This window comes from Sus scrofa, chromosome 3 (assembly GCF_054392235.1).
Source record: "Sus scrofa isolate SSC_HxYL_T2T_F1_AM1 chromosome 3, Sscrofa_HxYL_maternal_Yorkshire_Landrace_v2.0, whole genome shotgun sequence".
Classification (NCBI taxonomy): Eukaryota; Metazoa; Chordata; class Mammalia; order Artiodactyla; family Suidae; genus Sus; species Sus scrofa.
Genome location: NC_139385.1, coordinates 34,167,387 through 34,187,556, shown reverse-complemented (window position 1 = coordinate 34,187,556; position 20,170 = coordinate 34,167,387). Strand labels below are relative to the sequence as shown.

The window sequence follows — 20,170 nt, the reverse complement described above, 5'->3', positions numbered from 1 at the left end:
CCACTAGTGTGCCGTGGTCTCGTCACGCCGAGCTCTGTCCCTGCCGCCCCTCAGGTTGCTCATCAACTTCGTGAACGACAAGAAGGCCCCGGACTGGCAGGGCTACTTCTTCACAGCGCTGCTGTTCATCAGCGCCTGCCTGCAGACCCTGGTGCTGCATCAGTACTTCCACATCTGCTTCGTCAGCGGCATGCGCATCAAGTCCGCTGTCATCGGGGCCGTCTACCGGAAGGTGGGTTCGGCTGGCCCCGCAAGCCTGGCTTCCAGAGTAGTGGCCTGATGGTGGCCTAAATGACAAGGTCTTTTTTACTGTTTGTTATGTACTAATGCATTGAGAAAAGATATATATATATAAATTCTCTACCTCTTAAGGAGTTCCCACTGTGGCACGGTAGGTGAAGAATCTGACTGCAGGGGCTCTAGCCCGTGGCTGGGGAGGCTCTGCTTCAGTCTCCAGCCAGGCACAGTGGGTTAAAGGATCTGGCATAGGTGGCAGCTATAGCTGAGATTCAGTCCCTGGCTTAGGAATTTCCATATGCCACAGATGCAGCCAAAGAAAAAAAGAAAAGAAAAGAAAAAAATCGCATTACTCCCAGTTGCGCTAACTTACGTTTTGTTTTGTTTTTGGTCTTTTTAGGGCTGCACTCTCAGCATATGGAAGTTCCCAGGGTAGGGGTTGAATCGGAGCTGCAGCTGCTGGCCTACACCACAGCCACAGCCGCGCCAGATCTGACCGGCATCCGTGACCTACATCATAGCTCATGGCAATGCCAGATCCTTAACCCACTGGGCAAGGCCAGGGATTGAACCCGCATCCTCATGGACAGTAGTCGGGTTTTGTCAACCACTGAGCCACAACGGGAACTCCTCATATTTTTTAAGAGAATACTGGTATTTACACAGTGTCATTTACTATAATAGAATTTTCATAAGCTATGCAAGTCTCTAGTAGCAAATCAGCTTTGACATTTTTCAAAATCATCTAAGATTCATAATTAGCATAGGCCTTCAGAGACTGTACAGATTTGTCCAGCAGATACTCTCCTTACATGAATGTTTCAAGGTCGTGAAGTGAGCTATTTATTCTGTGATCTATGATCCAGTTCCATGGAAGTGGCAGGGAGTGACTGTCAGGCCTGAGAGCTTAGCAAAGTGGATTTGGGGTGGGGGGAGCCTGGGGGATGCCTGTGAGCCCCAGGTCAACTGCAGATGGCCCTTGATTTGGGGAGATCCAGGTCCCAATCCTCGCTGTGCTGGTAACATTCTGTGTTGATACCATGTTCTAACTCTCCATTCCAACTGAGTGGATGGTCTGGTCCCTGGATGATAGGGGCACAGACACCTGTGCTCAGACAGCCTCAGAGGAACTGGGTTACCCCTCGGTCCCTTTGCTGCTTAGCCTCTGGGCCCCCGTGGGTTGAGAAGAGACGCTTCAGCAGGCAGTTGGGAAAGATGGACTTAACCATTGTCTGCAAGTTAGACTCACTCCGCGACCTTCAAAAATGACCAAGGACCAGGCTGCACCCTGATCAGCTAAGTTAGGATCTCTGAGGGGGAGACCTGGGCATCAGTATTTTTCAGACTCCCCAGGTGATAGTGTGAAACCATCTTTGAGAGCCAGGATGAATCTGTCCCTCCAGGAGGTGTTTGGCACTGTCCCAGCAGGGGCAAGGGTACTATTGGCATCTTGTGGGTAGAAGCCAGGGATGGCGCTAAACATCCCGCACTGCACAGGACCAGACCTCAGAGACTTATCCAGCTTCAGATGTCAGAGATGCCTAGGAGAGAAACTCTGGCTGGGACCTTGGTCCTTCAGTGCGATCTGGGGACCAGCAGTGCCCACATCACCGGGGGGCTTGTTGGAAACACACCAGTCCTGCCAAATTAGAAACTGCATCATAACAAACTCCCTGGGTGGGGGAGGGTATGTGTACACACTCCAGTGCATGAAATCCTTGTTTAGGCAGCCTCTGAGGTCGCTTCTATACTGAAGAACTCAGCTTGGGGGCAGGGGTGCCATGAGCGCTGTTAAGAGTGGGGGCTTTGGGATGAGACGCGGGAGCCGGGAAGGCAGATAAGCTGGCAGGAGCGGGGAAAAGAGCCGTGGCCTCTCCGCTGTTGAGCTGCCTTCTTGCTCCCCAGAGCTGTCGCTGGCCACACTCACCCTCTCTCGCTCTCCTGTGTCCCGCAGGCCCTGGTGATCACCAATTCAGCCAGAAAATCCTCCACCGTTGGGGAGATCGTCAACCTCATGTCTGTGGACGCCCAGAGGTTCATGGACCTGGCCACGTACATTAACATGATCTGGTCAGCCCCTCTGCAAGTCATCCTTGCCCTCTACCTCCTGTGGCTGGTGTGTGTTTGCCGTTTTTCCTCTGGAGAGTGGGGGGAGGGACTCCAACTCCAGCTGTGGCGTCGGGGGTGAGGGAGGGCTGAGGCTGAGCTCCCTGGTGTTTCTTGCCATCATGCACGTTTGATTTTCCGGCCCGGCAGCCAGGGCCTGGGTATTTTGTTCCTTTCTTAAGTTGTTGGGTTTATGTTCCCTATGGCAGCATGGTATTCATGTGTATTTGGTGCTTCTTGACAGTGTGTGTTGTTAACAACCATATCACATACACACTGTACGTCTCCCTCTGTATCCTCTGAAATGTATTCATGAGTCCCAGATTATGTTGCTCAAGATGCTTTCGATTGCAAGGGATAGAAATCCTTCTTATATTAGCCCAGGCAAATAAAGGTAATTTTGTGGGTGCATATAACTGAAAAGTCCAGGGATCTGGCTTCAGATATGGATGGATCCAGAAGTTCTAGTGGTGCTATAGAGATTCACTCTTATGCTCTCATCATTTCTCAGCCGGATATTTCTCTGAGTTGACGTCATTCTCAATGGGATTTCTCCAGTGGTTTCCATAGCTTTGGGCTTATATCATGTTTACAGATAATGGTACCGGGGAATAGAGAAGACACTGCTGTCCTCTTTGCCTCAGCCAGAGTCCCAGGAACACTCCGATGGGCCCGGCACAGTCCTCTTCACATCTCTGAACCAATCAGTGTGAAACAGGAGGCTGAGTTCTCTGATGGGCCAGCCTCGGTCACATGCTCTCTCTCACGGTAGAAGGGGTGGAGGTGTGATTGACAGTCCTTCCACAAGGGGAAGGGCAGTTCCCCAAATATGAGCACGAGGTGCAAGGCTGCTCATCGCCTAATACATGCCCGATTCTCTTCTCCCTCTGAGCCTTTGCACTTGCCTTGCCCTCCGCTTTGCCCTTTCTTCCCTATGGATGGAATCCCACCCAAACTCAAGCCTGGGACAAAGGGCACTTGCACGGATTGATTTTCCCTCTCAATGAGATGGACTTCGTCCAGCAGGCTGATGGCTTGGGACATTTACATCCCCAGAGGGGCTGCCCTAGGACACTTCTTCTGGAATTGCTTTCAGGGTTGGTTTGTGGACCCCTGAGAAAATGACTTTGTTGTAGATGACAGTGGTTGAGTGTGCTATTGGTGTCTGGGGCCGGATATTTCTCTGTTGGTGGGGGCTGTCCTGTGGGTTGTGGGGTGTTGAGCCCCATCCCTGGCCTCTCCCCACTGGGTATCAGTCACACACCACCTTCCCTGTCCCCACTCCCACCACCTGTGGCGAATGTCTCCAGACATTGCCAGCTGTCCCCTGGGGGGACTCTTCCTCCCTGGTTGGGAACCTCTGCTTTAGACCAAAATCAGGAGGTCTCAAGAGCACCACCTAGGATGGTAGGTGACGGTTTGGCTCTGACATCAGGCTGCCCAGGTTCAGATCTTGTTTCTTCCATTCCTGGCCCTGTGACCTTGTTCCTTCATGTCTCTGAGCCTCGATGGCCTCACCTGTAAACTGGTGACAGTAAGGGGACCTTACCGTAGTGCTGTTGGGACAGTTGAATACGTTAGTGCAGGTGGTGTTCCCCGAGCAGCACGTGGTTCGGAGACGTTCCTGGCGTGTCTTTTACGGTGACTTGCCGTCCGCGATGAGTCCGAGGGCTTCCCACTATTGGTAGAAATCACCTTCATTCTCAGAGGTGGATCAGATGTCACTGGGCAGAGATCCATCCCAGAAACCATTTTGTCAGGGGGGGCTAGGACTGGAGCCCCCCAGGGCAACTCTGTGGGTGAGACCGACCCTCTCACCCTCCCGTTCCCCCTGTCTGTCTTCAGCACCGGGCCGACTTCTCAGGCACTCTCTTTTGACTTAAACTCGGAAGTTGCAGAACGTCCATCTGTGTCGTGTCCGGGCCGTGGTCACTTAGCCTTTCTGCAGTGCACTTTCTTCCTCGGCAGACGGGATTCTAGGATCGTCCACAGCCTCTTAGCAACAAGTCCCCCAGTCAGGAAGCTCTGAAACCCAAAGTGTTTCTTAACCCATTTGGTGGCCACACCTGACCTGCGCTGATGTGTGATTTATAATCTTGCTTCTCAGTATGATATTCAGGATACTGATATACTCAGCATAATATTCCCTCTCAGTGGGAATATTCCAGTTTTGCTGCTGAACAAAGATCAGTGTGTTTGTTGGCTTATGGAGGGGCTATGCCAGCCCCTGACGGGGGTGCATCGGGGGTCCCCTGCCTGACAATTCACTAGGAAGACTCACAGTGATCATTTATTACAGCAAGACTAGCAAAGTTTGGGGGAAACTAGGGGCAAGCTTCTAAGAATCCTCTTCCTGTGGAGTCACACAGGACGCTCTTAACTTCCCAGCAGTGAGTTGTGACAGTTGGAAAGCACGTGTGAAACCTTGAGCAGCCAGAGTTTAAGCTTGGGAGAGACCCTCTGCCCAGGGTTGTTCTTGGGAGCCCGTCTGCCTGGCACAGACCCGGTTTCCAGACTCCTGGAGGGGAAAGAGCGTTGATCAGCATCCACCATATTGTTTGTACAAACGGTTCAGGCACAGTGAGTCCCTCCTATCGGTTCTGAGATTGGGGTGACCCTTCCCCAAATCTAAGCGCCCAGACGCCCACCAAGGGCCTCTGCATAAGATAAACCATCAGGCGGGCAGAGTTAACTGTCTTCTGCTCAACACCCCGTCAGCTTTCCGAAATTCTTAGGTTCTCCTTTGCTGAACTCAGCCTGGTCCCAAGGGTTTCGGAGGAAGGACTGTGGCCTTGGATGTCCTTCAAGGGTCTGGGGGACGCCGAGAGAGATGCTCGGGGATACGTCTGAAAAATCACGTACCCGTCGCACACTTGCACGCAGCAGGTGGCTCAGTCCTGGAAACTGTGTGCTCAGGCCTTTGTTCTCGTTCCTTCCTTAGAACCTGGGCCCCTCCGTCCTGGCCGGGGTGGCGGTGATGATCTTCATGGTGCCGCTCAACGCCATGATGGCCATGAAGACCAAGACCTACCAGGTAGGCTGTGTCCCCACAGGGCTTCCGGCGGGGGCGGGGGTGTGTGTGGTGGTGCTGCCTGAGGCCTTTCCACTGGGGTCTTAGTGGGAGTCTCAGCCTTGCCTGCCTCTTGGCATCATTGCCTGGGGAGCTTTAACAAATGCCGATGCCTGGGCCCCAGTCCCGGGATTCGAATTCACCTAATGTGAGTGGGGCCTGTGCATAGGAGGTGCTACGCCTTCCCAGGTGATTGCATTGGGGGCTGAGATTGAGAGCTTCCGAAATAGTTAGACTCCCTGGGCCCATGACCGAAGTCACGTCTGGGAGCCTCCGAGAGGTTCCTTATCTCCCATGAGATATATTCCTTTAAGTGCGTCTGCATTTTCAAGAGCCAAGTAAAAATTACCCCTGCTTTTTACTCCCTGTTATCTTATGCTGGTTGCAGTAACTTTTTTTTTTTTTTTTTTTTTTTTGGCCACGGCATGCAGAAGTTCCCGGGCCAGGGATCAAACCTGCACCACAGCAAGAACCAGAGCCACCGTAATGACAGTGCCAGATCCTTAACCCTCTGTGCCACCAGGGAACTCTTGCTGGTTGCAGTCTTAAACTCTTCATTTTCAGAGATACTTTGTATTCTTTAAGTTTTTAAATACTCAAGGAATGGAGTGAATGCCTTCTCCTTATTAAATAAAATCGTTCGAACAGTACAAAAGTGTATAGATTAAAAGGGAATGTTCCCTTCCCTACCTTCTCAACCACTTTGAAGATAATCTGTCTAGAAGTTTGTATGTGATTATATAGAGATCAGACTATATAGTTAGGCTCAAGGGGTGTATATTTGTGTGTTTTGTGGTGTTATCACCACGCATATTTTAACACAAACGGGGCTGTTTGGCAGCATGATTTTGTTTGACTCTGCATCTGGGGAATTTCGGTGGCGTGTGACGCGGTCTGAGTTCATTCCTTTGAACGCCTGCCTAATGGTCCATAACAGAGATGGACCAGAGTTCATTTCTCTGCTCCCCTGGTGATGGCTGTTTGTGATGTGCCTGTGGGATTTCAGATGAGAGCGCCTGGCCGCACTGATGATATCTTTGGAGAGACGGATTCCAGGACGTGGGCCCGTTGGAATGGGGTTTGGGGAGCGGGGAAGATGGGCAAGGAAGGGGGCTGCAGGCTGTGTCGCCTCTCACCCTCTTGATGTGTAGGCTTCCCTGAATGGCCCGCCTCTAAAACAGCTTTGGTCTCTGTCTTTGACTTCATGTTGCTTAAAGCATCCTCCTCTGTGGAATGGCATAGCACTCACTTAGAGATGGGGTCCCGTGAGCATGGCTACATGCATGTAAAATGCTTAGAAAAGTGCCTGGCGTATGGAAAATGCCAGGTGATACTAAAAATACGTAATGACTGTGGAGCATGGCCACCCAAGTGGTCGGAACCAGTGCCATTTGGTCCAGAAACATATCGGTGTTTTAACCATGTGCTGGCTGAAAAGTGATGAAGAGAATAAGAAAATAGAGAAAAAAGATTCTTATCTCTTTTGGGTTAGAATCAGCAGAGTAGGACCTGCGCCCCTTCTTCCCTGGATACCTGATAGGTTCTCCTTGCATCTGTTCCTCTATTGAGAATTGAAGGTGTTTCTCTGATGTCACATTGAATGTGATTCAGAGCAGTTTTTTTCCCTCGTAGAAAGAATCCTTTCTTTTTTCTCTCAGGGTCAAGAGTTAGGGTTCATACGGATTACAGGGCCTGCTTTTGAGGCTCCCCCGCCCCTGTGGCATATGGAAGTTCCCAGGCTAGGGGTCGAATTAGAGTTGTAGCCACTGGCCTACAGGACAGCCGCAGCAACGCGGGATCCGAGGTGCATCTGTGACCCATACCACAGTTCATGGCAATGCTGGATCTTTAACCCACTGAGCAAGGCTAGGGATCGAGCTTGCATCTTCATGGATACTAGCTGGATTCGTTACCACTGAGCCACAGTGGGAACTCCAGGAAGGCCCATTTTTAATAGATGGGTCTGATGCCAGGGCCGAAACTGAGTGGGCAGCTCCCAGGTGCAGCACTGACTGCCTTTCTCTTTGAAGGTGGCCCACATGAAAAGCAAAGACAATCGGATTAAGCTGATGAATGAAATTCTCAACGGGATCAAAGTGCTGAAGCTTTACGCCTGGGAGCTGGCGTTCAAAGAGAAGGTGCTGGCCATCAGGCAAGAGGAGCTGAAGGTGCTGAAGAAGTCTGCCTACCTGGCCGCCGTGGGTACCTTCACCTGGGTCTGCACACCGTTCCTGGTGAGTGAAGCCAGATTTATCCCGACCTGCATCGTTCGATGTTTTATTTTGTTGTCATGCCTAAAGAGTTTTCAGAAGGAGTTCCCGTTGTGGCACAGTGGTTAACGAATCCGACTAGGAACCATGAGGTTGTGGGTTCGGTCCCTACCGTTGCTCAGTGGGTTAACGATCCGGCATTGCCGTGAGCTCTGGTGTAGGTTGCACACACGGCTCGGATCCCGCGTTGCTGTGGCTCTGGCGTAGGCCGGTGGCTACAGCTCCGATTTGACCCCTAGCCTGGGAACCTCCATATGCCGCGGGAGCGGCCCAAGAATAGCAAAAAAAAAAAAAAAAAAAAAATAGTTTTCAGAAGTCACGATTTCAACGAGGCCCTCTCCGATCACTCCTTTCTAGAAGCACCACCCCCACCTTCTGTTTCAGTCACAGCACTTAATAGCTTCTGGCCCAGGGACACTCAAAGTAGCCAGTTCAGGAGCTCTTTGTTACAGGTTCACCTTGAGATGAGAAGTGTGTGCTGGGATGTCAACCTCTGCTTTCTGCTTCTTTCATCCGGAAGGTCTTGCTAAGGAAAAAAAAATGTATGTATCTCAGTTGAACTAAACTGCATACTAAGTGTCATAGTTGAGCTATGTTATGGTGTCACCTCCATATGCATCATCTGCTATCATTGGTCACGAACTATAGATTGGCAGTGACCTATGGACCACACTTTGAGTGGCAATGCCAAACGTGCTGGAAGGGTCACTTCTTATTTCATGAACTGTCTCTCTCCACTCGAATGCCAGCTCCGGGAGGGCAAGGATTTTTATCTTTTCTCTGCTGTATCCTAATGCCTGAAACATCATAGGTGCTCAACAAATATTTGTCATTCATTGAAAACAAACAATTCCAACTGTATAGAAAGTTATGAAATGAAAATATATTGTCCTTCCTTCCATCTGTCCCCTTCCTCCAAAGCGAGAGTTTCATATGTCTTTTGAGGGAAAGAAAGGTATGCATATAGATATTTTATAAATATTTGGGAGTTCCCGTTGTGGCTCAGCAGAAACGAATCTGACTAGTGTCCTTGAGGATGCAGGTTCAATCCCTGGCCTTGCTCACAGGGTTAAGGATCCGGCATTGCTGTGAGCTGTGGTGTAGGTCACAGACGTGGCTCGGATCCCGCAATGCTGTGGCTGTGGTATAGGCGGGCGGCTACAGCTCCAATTAGACCCCTAGCCTGGGAACTTCCATATGCCACGGGTGTGGCCCTTAAAAAATAAATAAATAAATAAATAAATAAATAAATAAATAAATAAGACCAAAAAAATATCTGTAATACACATGATGTTCTAAACTTTGGACTTAATATATGACCTCTCAGTTCACACATCCAGATCTGCTTCTGTTTCAGTGACATGTGCTTATTCAGAGCATGGAGACACCGTAGTTCACGCGACCCATTGCTGTCCTTCCTGGCTGGTCCCTCTTCTTTCCTGTTATGACCCATTTCTGTACCGAGTGTTCCAATATGCATTTCTGGGGGCGCTGCAATGGGTCTGTCCCTGGCTGGCCAACTTTGAAAAGTTTAAAAACAATAGTGTAAGTTATGCATTTCCCAAGCTGGCCCCCAAACAGGAGACCGTATGGAGATGGATGGGGAAGCCCTCTGAGCACAGGTGACAGTTAAGCGTGGTGCAGGCGACATCTGGTCATCGCCTGCCTGTTGGTTTTTTCTTTATGTCTTTATGTTATTAACTGCATCATTCTTTGTCTTAATGTTGTGCTAATAATGCACTTTACTTCCTAGAGATGTTGGCAAATCGGTGTTCCGGGAAATTCCTGTGACTAAATCCACACATTCTCATTAAATAAGGAACCGAATTTTCTTTCTTTCTTTCTCTCGTTCTCTCTCTCTTTCTTTCTTTCTTTCTTTCTTTCCTTCTTTCCTTCTTTCTTTCTTTTTCCTTCTTTCCTTCTTTCCTTCTTTCTTTCTTTTTCCTTCTTTCCTTCTTTCTTTCTTTTTCCTTCTTTCCTTCTTTCCTTCCTTCCTTCCTTCTTTCTTTCCTTCTTTCCTTCCTTCTTTCCTTCCTTCCTTCCTTCTTTCCTTTCTTCCTTCCTTCCTTCCTTCCTTCTTTCCTTTCTTCCTCCCTCCCTTCCTCCCTCCTTTCTTTCTTTCTTTCTTTCTTTCTTTCTTTCTTTCTTCCTTCCTTCCTTCCTTCCTTCCTTCCTTCCTTCCTTTCTTTCTTTCTTTCTTTGGTAGGGCCACACCTATGGCATATGGAATTCCCAGGCTAGGGGTCAAATCAGAGCTGCAGCTGCTGGCCACTGCAGTGCAGGATCTGAGCCATGTTTGCGACCTACACCCCAGCTCATGGCTCACGGAACGCCGCATCCTTACCCACTGAGCAAGGCCAGGGATTGAACCCACATCCTCATGGATCCTAATTGGGTTTGTTACCACTGAGCCACCACAGAAACTCCTCCCAAGAAACCGAATTTCTGCTAGGCTACCATCCACTCTGTCACAGCAGAACTGCAAGTGGAATGTGTAAGGCAAGTTCCTGCCTTTTCAGTGTTTGTGGAAGTGTGTTCATTCTGACGCTGGATTTTATTAGCCCCAGCTTAATGGCCCCCAGAGTCTTAACCCGTAACACAAGGTGACGCGTGGTGGAAAGCAGTGATGCTCAAACTCGAGCAAGCCTTGAAGGCACCCAGGGGGCTTGTTAAAAACACGGCTCTCTGGGCCCCACCGAGGTTCATATCTGGTCGGTCTGTGTGGGTCCTGAGTAGTTGCATTGCTGATGTTTTCCCGGGTCCTGCTGGTGCTGCTGGTTCAGGGTCCTCACTTGGAGAACCACCGGAGGAGACCCTTAGTCCTCAGCAGGGGGGCCATGCACCGGCAGGCAGCATCAGCATCGCCGGCTGCTGGTTAGAAATGCAGACCCTCAGGCCTCAGCCCAGACCCAGCTGAGGCTGAATCTGCGTCTCAGCACTCCCCCAGGCGATGTGTACACACCTTCAAGTTTGAGAAACACTGACACAAAGAAGGAACAAGCAAACGTTTTCTGTATAGGACCGCCTAGTACGTGTCTCAGGTGTCCTGAGCCACGTGATCTCTGTCGCACCTGCTCATCTCTGTCGGGGCAGCCTGAGCTCGGCGGTGGATAACACAGCGTGACCTCCGTGGCTCTGTTCCTGTAAAAATCAATTTATAGACACTGAAAATTGAATTTCCCGTATTCTTCATGTGTCATGAAATTTTTTCTTTTAATTTTTTTTTCAATCATCATCTGAGAATGGAAAATCTAAGCTCCTGGGCATGGATGGACCCCAGGCCGTTGTTGACTGAGCCCGGGCTTAGAGGAGCAGAACGTGCTTTTGAGAGTCGGAAGCTCTGCCGAATTCTCTTCCAGCCCACTGTGTGCCCCGGAGCCTGTCCTTTCTGCTCCCTGCCTCTGGGACTTTGAGCAGGACTGATGAAGGGGTTAGGCCCTGGGGCATAACATGCAGGCCCTGCCTTCCCGACTCCCAGGCCACAGCAGGCGGCTCCGTCAGTTGCGGTGTCCCTCCCACCGCGTGACGTTCAAGCAGACCCTCCAGGTGGCTGCTGCCGCTTAACTGGCGTGGCCCAAGCAGTGACATCGCATAGCAGTTCGGGGACTCTGTGTCCCCTGAGATCCCCTCGGGCTCAAACACGCCAGCATACAGGACCAGAAAGCTCTGTGGTCTCGTTCTTTCCACACTCCAGGCTCCCAGACTTCTCCCTTGTTTTTTTTTAAGATATAAGACTGGATGTTAGTTACAGAGAGTGTTCCATTTTCTTCAAACTATTAACTAATCTCTACATGTTAAATACAGCTGTTAAATAGTCTTTATTGTATATATAATACATTTTATTTAAAATAACAGAACATGGGCATTCCTTTTGTGGCTCAGGTGGTAACGAACCCGACTAGGATCTATGAAAGGATACAGGTTCGACCCCGGGCCTCACTCAGTGGGTTAAGGATCCGGCATTGCGGTGAGCTGTGGTGTAGGTCGCAGACACAGCTGGGATCCCGCGTTGCTGTGGCTGTGGTGTAGGCTGGCAGCTGTAGGTCCAATTCAACCCTTAGCCTGGGAACTTGCAAATGCCGGGGGCATGGCCCTAAAAAACAAAACAGCAAACAAGCAGAACATAGTGTATCCACATGGTAATAATAGCTAAAGCTGTTCCAGAGGGTCCCAGCTGCCTTCTGCAACCTCAGCACTACTGGCCTTTGGCCCTGCCAATAATTCCTTGTTTCCTTGTGGGGGGCGGGGGGCTGTCCTATGCATCGTGTGGTGCTTAGCAGCTTCCCTGGCCTCTATCTACTAGAGGCCAAGGGGTGCCTCTCCCCCTGCTTCCCCAGTCATGACAATCACATGTCTCCAAATATTGCCACACGTCCCCCAGTTGAAAGGGGAAAGGTACTGTTCCCTCCATGCCCCCCGCTCATCGCCTGGCTTCCTTCTCACACTCTTTCCTTCGTGTGTTTCCGGAGAGCGCTGCCTGTACATCAGCACAGCATTGACTCTGCGGGATACATGGAGTTAAACATACACATCTCTTTTATTTACTTTGCCCTTATACACGTGGTAGCACATCACAGAGAAATCCAAGACGTTTGGATTGCATTTTTTTTTTTTTTTAATAAGAACAGCTCTGCAGCCAGAGGGGTCAGGCAGCAGGGTTTATCCATGGGTTGTGGTACACTGAGGATGGGGCCGGGGAGGGGGGTACTTTTTCCCGTAACCCTTGGCTCTGCACATCAGATCCTCTGACAAACCCTGCAGTTTCCAGCCTGTCACCTGAACTGCTAGCCCTTCAAATAGCATCTCCTGCCCTGGTCTCCGTGAGGAAGCCCCAGCGGGGGGTGCTTAAGAGGGGGACCGGCTTTTCTTGACATTGAATCTGCCACTCAGTTTTTGGGTGATAATGTGCTTCGAGAGGTGGTTGAGCTGTTTGGCATGAAACAGATGAGCCTGGGGATCAGTCGGGGACCTTGGCCCTGGCTGAGACACCGAAGCCTCTGACTACATTAGGATAAAATATGTGGCCTTTGGTTCCCTTGGAAGGTGTTTGCGTGTTCTTTCCACTGGCGAATTCCTGCGCTTCAAGGATGATGAGGTGTTTACCTGCCAGTAGACGTGATGGAAGACAGAGGCCTGGGGAGGTTGGGCCAGCGTGGGGATGCCTTGTGGCGGGATTGATGGGGCTGTTTTTCTGGAATACAGAGCCTGGCATTTATCATGTCCTCATGTCCATTTAATGCACTTCCTTAAAATAGCATCCCCAGGCAGCCCTCAGTGTTTAGCATTTGCTGTCTTGGAAGACTGGCCAGTTTCTTGCCTTCTCTGTGCCTTGTATGTCCCTTCTTTAGAATAATTATCATTCCATTTGCTAATTACCTGTTGTGCAGTTCTTTGCTGAACCTCGTCTCTTTTTTTGCTGGTATCACCAGAACATAAGGGACTTGGCCTGTGATACCCACTCAGTAGGTGTGTGTGGAGGAATGACTGACTAAATGAGCAGACAGAAGGTTTGAATCAACTGTATTAGTCAGGAACTATCTAGTAAATGATGGAAACCTAACTTAGAGCCACTGGAATGAAGAAAAAAAGAAAGAAAGGGAGATTTTGGGGTCACAAAACTGAAAAACCTAGGAAAGTACTAGTTTTAGCATGGCTAGGGTTTCAGGCATGGCTGGATCTGGGTGCCCCAAAGATGATGTTGGGTATAACTCCTTTTCTCTCTGTCAGCTTTACGTTCTCCATGGTGTGTGTGTGTGTGTGTGTGTGTGTGTGTCTGTCTGTCTGTCTGTCTGTGTATTTTTTAGGGCCACACCCCCGGAACATGGAGCTTCTCAGGCTAGGGGTCAGTTGGAGCTGTAGCTACTGGCCTATACCACAGCCATAGCAATGTCAGATCTGAGCCACATCTGCCATCTACACCACAGCTCACGGCAACGCCTGATCCTTAACCCACTGAGGCTGAGAATTGAACCTGTGTTCTCATGGATGCTGGTCAGATTTGTGTCCGCTGAGCCATGATGGGAACTCCCATGATGTTTTCTGATCAGATGGGAACTCACCATGCAATTACATTTCATTCTTTCTCCACTGTGAGGGGAGAGCTTCCCCTTTCCCATTAGTTCCTGCAAAGCTGTGGGGTTGGGTCTCATTGGTTGCAGGTGGCTGCATGCTTGAGTCACTGGGGCCACGGGGCAGGGATGCTTGGATGGGTCAGGCCTGGGTCACTTGGCTTCTGTCAGAGTTTGGGGTGGGGTGTGGGCAGTTCATCTGTGGCTGAAGCTCATGGACTGAGATTGGGAGAAGTTCAGCTCCCCAAAGCAAAACTGCTGTGTTGTTACCAGCAATGGGAAAGGAGGCTGGCCAGGCAGAAAGAACAGATGTCTTCACAAAGAGATGGCAGTTTTGGGCTGGGGTGGCTGATTCAGTCATTGCTCAGCAGGGAGGGAGGCATCCTTCACACTTGAGGGCAGGGGTACTTCTTCCTTGTTTGTGAAGGATTTTTTTGCATCCTTGACCCTCTTCCTTTATAAGGTAGCAAACCCCCGCTCCCCACCTGCCCAACCAAAACTCCAGCCACCTCTGCACACGGCCAGACACCCTGCCGGAGAACATCTGACATGTACCCGTCTCCCATTAGACCGTGAGGCTCAGGCTCTCCAAGCCTGCCTCACGCAGTGCCTGGCACACAGTAGGTGCTCCATTAAAAATCAGTGGATGAATGAGTGACCTCCACTTCGTGGAGCTGTGGGTCTGACAGGGGCCACGTGATGTTGCTCTCTCCTGATACACTGCTTGTTCTGCCAGCATCCACCCCACCGGTTGGGCCAACAGAGCCGGGATATTCTGTCGGTGAGATGCCTGAGGCTTGGTTTTCTCTGTTGCTGAAGAGACACCCTTGAGTGTATCTTTCCTGCCCTTGGGCAAACCCATCCACCTCTCTACCCACTCATCCACCACCCACCTACCCACAAACATCTGCTGAGCATCTGCCATGATCCAGGTTCTGCCCTGGTACTGATGATAGAGCAGTGAATTCTGTGGACCAAAACCCATGCCCGCATGGCAGGTTCAGTCATTCTAACTGCAAGAGACAGTAAACAAGGCATGATAAATAAGTCTGTTAAACTGTCCTACGTACTGTTCTGGTCAGAGCAATAGGGAGGACTTGAAGTATTTAAACAGGAAGATGAAAGGCTTCACTGAGAAGGTGCTGCTTGAGTCTTAACCTGCTGGAGGGGAGCGACCTGACCAGGGAGAGAGAAGAGTGAGTGCAAAGGCCCTGCGGCAGGACTGTGCCTGCCCACGGAAGCGATAACCACGATAACCACGGAGAAGGAAGGGGTGGGGAGCATGGTAGCAGAGGAGGTCAGACAAGGACAGAGAAGGGATGTTTACAGTGTGGTCGGGCCCTGGGGCTTGAGTCATGCAAGACTTTGGCTTTGGTACTGAGTAAAATAGAATGATTTTGGAGAGGTGATTTTTTTTTTTTTTTTTTTTTTTGGTCTTTTTTAGAGCCGCACCTGAGGCACATGGAGGTTCCCAGGCTAGGGGTTGAATCGAAGCAGTAGCTGCCGGACACAGCCACAGCATCGTGGGCTCTGAGCCTCGTCTGGGACCTACACCACAGCTCACAGCAACTCCAGATCCTTAACCCAGTGAGCGAGGCCAGGGATCGAACCTGTGTCCTCGTGGATGCTAGTCCGATTTACTTCCACTGAGCTGTGACAGTAATTCCCTGATTTTTTTTTACTTCATTATTTTTATTGAGATAATAATCTGCCATTTTTATAGGTACAATTCCATGGTGTTTAGTATATTCACATGGTTGTGCAACCATCCCCACTGTGTGTCATTCCAGAACATTTTCATCACCCCAAAAGGAAGCCCTGTAGCTGCTGGCACTCCCCATTCCCCCCCCCCCACCCCGATTCCTCTAGCCCTGTGCACCCCCTATGCTGCTTTCTGCCTCTGTAGCTTTGCCTGCTCTGGACATTCCGTGTACGTGGGATCATGTAACGTGTAGCCTTTGCATCTGTCTCCTTTCATTTAGCATCCGGTCCTCGGGATCTGTCCTTGTCACAGCGGGTGTCAGCACCTCATGCCTTTTTATGGCTGAATCCTGGTCCTTCATATGGACGTGTTTAGAGAGTTTTCACGGAAGGGAGGCTCTGGGAAAGAGGCAAGTGCGTCATAGCTTCTTGGAAGAGGGGAGCCAGTATGTGCAGCCATCCTGGGCATCAGGTGTCAGTGGCTTTTTGAGCACCTGACCTCCCTCTTGGCCGCGGAGCCTGGAAAAACTTCTGAGCCTTCACTCAGGGTCCCCTAGCTCGTTAATGTCAGAACCTGAACAGGAACCAGCAGATCTGCTTTCCAGCGCCTCACTTTTGCAGCCCCGTTAATAGATTCTTTGGAAAAGTAGCCCAAGGAGTTTGGACCTGAAACAAGAAATAAAGCAGCTGCCCTCTACTGCATTTTACTGTGCCCAGGGCACGGGGCTAAGCACTTGACAGAAGGGCCTGATTCCTTGCTGCCAGCAGCCCTGCAAACGCATATCATGATCCCCATTTTACAGATGGGCAGACAGAGCCTCCCCTGGAGAACGAGGTGATCACACGGCTGGTAAGCAGGCAGAGCTTATGGTTTTCCTTTTTAAGAGAGATGACCTGCTAACAGGTAACAAAGGAATGAGGCAGCTAGTCTGTGTTCCTGTGTCACTGAGGATAGAGCCGAATAAGACAGAGTCCCTGCCTTTGCAGACTCTACATCTCTGCACGAGATACACACTAGACCACAGCCACATCTCTTTACATCTCTGCACTGAAAATACCCTAGACCACAGCCACACCAGACTCTTGGCCACACCAGCATCTCCTGCTCTCAGGCTGTCTTTTCTGAGCTCCAAAAGAAGGTTCTGGGAAGTTCCCTTGTGGCTCAGCTGGTGAAAGATCTGGCATTGCCTCAGCCATGGTGCAGGTTCCAGCTATGGGGCGAGTTTGATCCTTGCCCTGGGTACTTCCACATGATGCAGATGCAGCCAAAAAAAAAAAAAAAAAAAAAAGAAAAAGAAAAAGAAAAGAAAAAGCATTCTGGGCAGTTTGTTTCCTGAGGGAAAACCTGAAATGGTTCTTGAAGCCTGGGGCTGACAGAGGATGGAGGCCTTTGGCCGTCTGCTGGGGTCCAAGGTTTTCCAGATGGCGTTGGCGCTGTGTGCCAGATGATCTGAGGGATGTTGTTTGCCTCTCTGTTTACAGCTGGCACCGCCCTGTCCCCAGCGGTGACAGGACACGGAGAGCCATCTGTTCATCTTTTACTTCCCTCCTAAGCCAGGCAGACTGGCCCTGGATTATTCAGGGGTGCTTCCTTTTTTCCTGGCGAGGGAAATGAGGGCCACTGTCTCACCCAAACCCCAGTTCCAGTTGCCTGGTAGGGAAACCCCAGGACTACTACAAGGGCTTAGGGAAAGTCCAGCTTCGTGGAGAAGGGAACAGCCTTTGAAGCACCCTTGGCTATGTGTTTCCTTTTTAAATTTTTATTATTTTTTAACATTTTATTTTTAATTTTATTTTTTTGTTTTTAAGAGCTGTACGCACGACATAAGGAAGTTCTCAGGCTAGGGGTCCAATCAGAGCTACAGCTGCCAGCCTACTCACAGCCACAGCAACGCCAGATCTGAGCCGCGTCTGCGACCTACACCACAGCTCACGGCAATGCCGACTCCTTAACCCACTAAGCAAGGCCAGGAATGGAACCTGCATCCTCATGGATCCTGGTCGGATTTGTTACTGCTGAGCCCCGATCGGAACTGCAGGTTTCCTTTTTTGAAACCATGTGTTCCTTTCCTGGGGGTATAAAACCATATGCTCCGAGCTGGAAGGAGCTCTGAACGGTGGCGTGCGTCCTCCACCCCCACCTCACAGACGAGATGTCGGAGGCACAGGGAGAGGAGGTGACTCATCCAAGGTCTCAGTCTGTGTTTCCCGTGTCCCTGAGGATATGGCCAAATGAGGCAGAGTCCCTGCCTTTGTAGACTCAACATCTCTGCACGAGACAGGCAGTAAATACCTATGATCTTACACTGGAAGGCAGTGACAGACGCTGGGCAGAAAGGCACACCAGGAGAGAGGGATGGAGCGGAGAGCAGGGCTGTTGTGGGCAGGGCAGCCTCTCGGAAGGGGGAGTAACCAGCCCCCATCTGGATGGGAAGGTGGTTTCGGGCGGAGGGAACTGCATGGATGAAGGCCCGGAGGTGGGCTCACATTTGGTGGTTGGGGGACCTGAGAATGGCTGTCTGGTCTCCCACGGAGAATGTGGGTGGGAGAGGCCAGGACTTTTGGCTCCTGATCGTTGATTATCTAGTTTGTCCTCCAGGTGCTTAGTGAGCACCCGCTGTGTGCTAAGACACCGCCTCGGGCGTCTCTGCCTCTCCCAGTGGCCAGTCCTCGGCCCCTGCAGCTCACTGTCTGGGCGCGTGTCACAGCCCCTGTGCCCATGACTCTGACTCGGCGTTCTGCTTGCAGGTGGCCCTGTGTACATTCGCCGTCTACGTGACCATTGACAAGAACAACATCCTGGATGCCCAGAAAGCCTTCGTGTCCTTGGCCTTGTTCAACATCCTCCGTTTCCCCCTGAATATTCTCCCCATGGTCATCAGCAGCATCGTGCAGGTACCCACGAAGCTGGGGGGGCTTCAGGGCGGGGCGCTAGGGAAACAAAGCAAAAGGACATGAACCCCGCCCCCCCATGCAGCTCCCTGTGCGACCCGTCCATTGTGCCCCCGGGGGGTCTCCTTGAGGCCTCTGCGGTTTTCTGGTCCTGCCCCAGAGACGCAAATACCTTTTACTTCTTGACACGCACTCGAGGGTATGAAACGGAAGTTGCTGTGACCGGGCTTTCATGAGCCCTGCAGGATTCTTTCTGAAACATTTGAGCCGCTTCTTTTCTAATCAAGTCTGTTCCATGCTCCCCAGCCTTGTCCTGTTTCTTTAAAAAATGCATCTCATGGAGTTCCTGTTGTGGCTCAGTGGGTTAAGAACCCAGCTAGTATCCACGAGGATACAGGTTTGATCTCTGGCCTCTTTCAATGAGTTAAGGATCCGGCGTTGCCGAGTAGGTGACAGACACGGCTCAGATCCCGAGTTCCTGTGGCTGTGGCGTGGGCCAGAGGCTGCAGCTCCGATTTGACCCCTAGGCGGGGAACCTTCATATGCCACGGGTGTGGCTGTAAAAAGAAAAAAAAAAGTGCAGCTTTTGACCCACTGAATTGGTTTTGCAACCCACCTGTAGGCCTCAGCCCCCCGATTTGAACAACCCCAACTAGACCCCCAGGAGTCCCCCATCTGTTCAAAGATTCCATAAGGCACAGAAACCGCTCAGTCACACTTGCACCCTGTCTTTCCTGCCACCACCACTACCAACATTTTTCACACCTTTCTCCGCAGCCTTGCACGCGTTCATGTGAAAACCCTATTTTCAGCCACAGACAGATCAGCCTGAAGATTTGGTGGTACAGCCCCAGTTATAGGCTTTTTTAAAAAAAAAATCTAATAAAACCCCTTCTTATTATGAACAAGTTCAAACGGTAACACCCTGCGCCCGCTCTGCAGGTGCCACGTTTTGTCGCGGTTACTTCATCTGACCCTTCCTCTGCCCTCCTCCCTCCCTCCCTCCATTCCCTCCTTTCTTTGCGGAAGAATTTGAAAGCACATCCCAGACCCCTTGGTGTTGCACCTTCAAATACTTCAGCAGGCATTTCTTCTTCCATTAAGTCGTACCACCATTCTGATACCTCGCAAAGTGAACAGTAATCTCTTAAAATCCTCCACATATCGAGTTTGCTTTGCTTTGCACGGACATGTCTTTACGGCTGGGCTGTTTGAATTAAGGACATTTTGCTTTGTTTTTAAATTTACTCCTGTTGGACTCCGGTTGATATCACGTTCCCTGCGTGCAGCATGGCCTGGATGCGTGGGGGTATCGTTGTCACTGTTCACCACGCCTTCGTCTCATCCTGAGATGATGATTCTTAGCATTATTATTTTGGTAGGCAAGAAATACATTTATTAGGATAGGACGCTTGTGAGAGGTGCAGGCGGGCAGGCACGGAGGCTCTGCCCGCAGGATCCATATTCTTTCTTTCTTGGGGTGGGAACCATTAAGCTGCAGTCTCTTGGCAGCTTGGAAGTTTATTATCCAGCATTGTTGCCCGTGACCACTGGCTGTGTATTCAGTCTCCAGGACACGCTTATCTCCTAGTTGCAAGTGTGTCTTTGCCGGGCCGTTGCCTCCGATGGTTTCTGAAGTCCCTTGTCAGCCAGGACAGCCTCCTGCCCTCCTTTTTACTACTGTCCGTGGGCTTATAAAATAGAACAAGCAAGAACTGAAACCCGTTTTATTTTTTTATTCTGAGGCGTCTGCTGGGTGTGTAGGAAAGGCAGAACCTTCAGATGCGAGGGAGGATGTGGGCCCCTCCGCACGCAGGGGAAACCAC

At 50.6% G+C, this 20,170-nt stretch overlaps 1 protein-coding gene across 5 annotated transcripts in view; it reads left to right on the top strand.

The window, feature by feature from the left end:
• Nucleotides 1-20,170, top strand: part of ABCC1 (ATP binding cassette subfamily C member 1) — a 155,001-nt gene that overhangs the window by 80,219 nt on the left and 54,612 nt on the right. For all 5 annotated transcript variants that reach the window (XR_014840714.1, XR_014840713.1, XM_021086560.2 and 2 more), the window contains exons 9-13: nucleotides 55-232; nucleotides 2,192-2,353; nucleotides 5,285-5,377; nucleotides 7,444-7,647; nucleotides 18,201-18,347. Coding sequence is in view for 3 of the 5 variants with exons in the window: in XM_021086560.2 (XP_020942219.2) it covers nucleotides 55-232; nucleotides 2,192-2,353; nucleotides 5,285-5,377; nucleotides 7,444-7,647; nucleotides 18,201-18,347 (784 nt within the window). In the remaining 2 variants the exon portion in view is untranslated. The remainder of the gene's footprint in view (nucleotides 1-54; nucleotides 233-2,191; nucleotides 2,354-5,284; nucleotides 5,378-7,443; nucleotides 7,648-18,200; nucleotides 18,348-20,170) is intronic.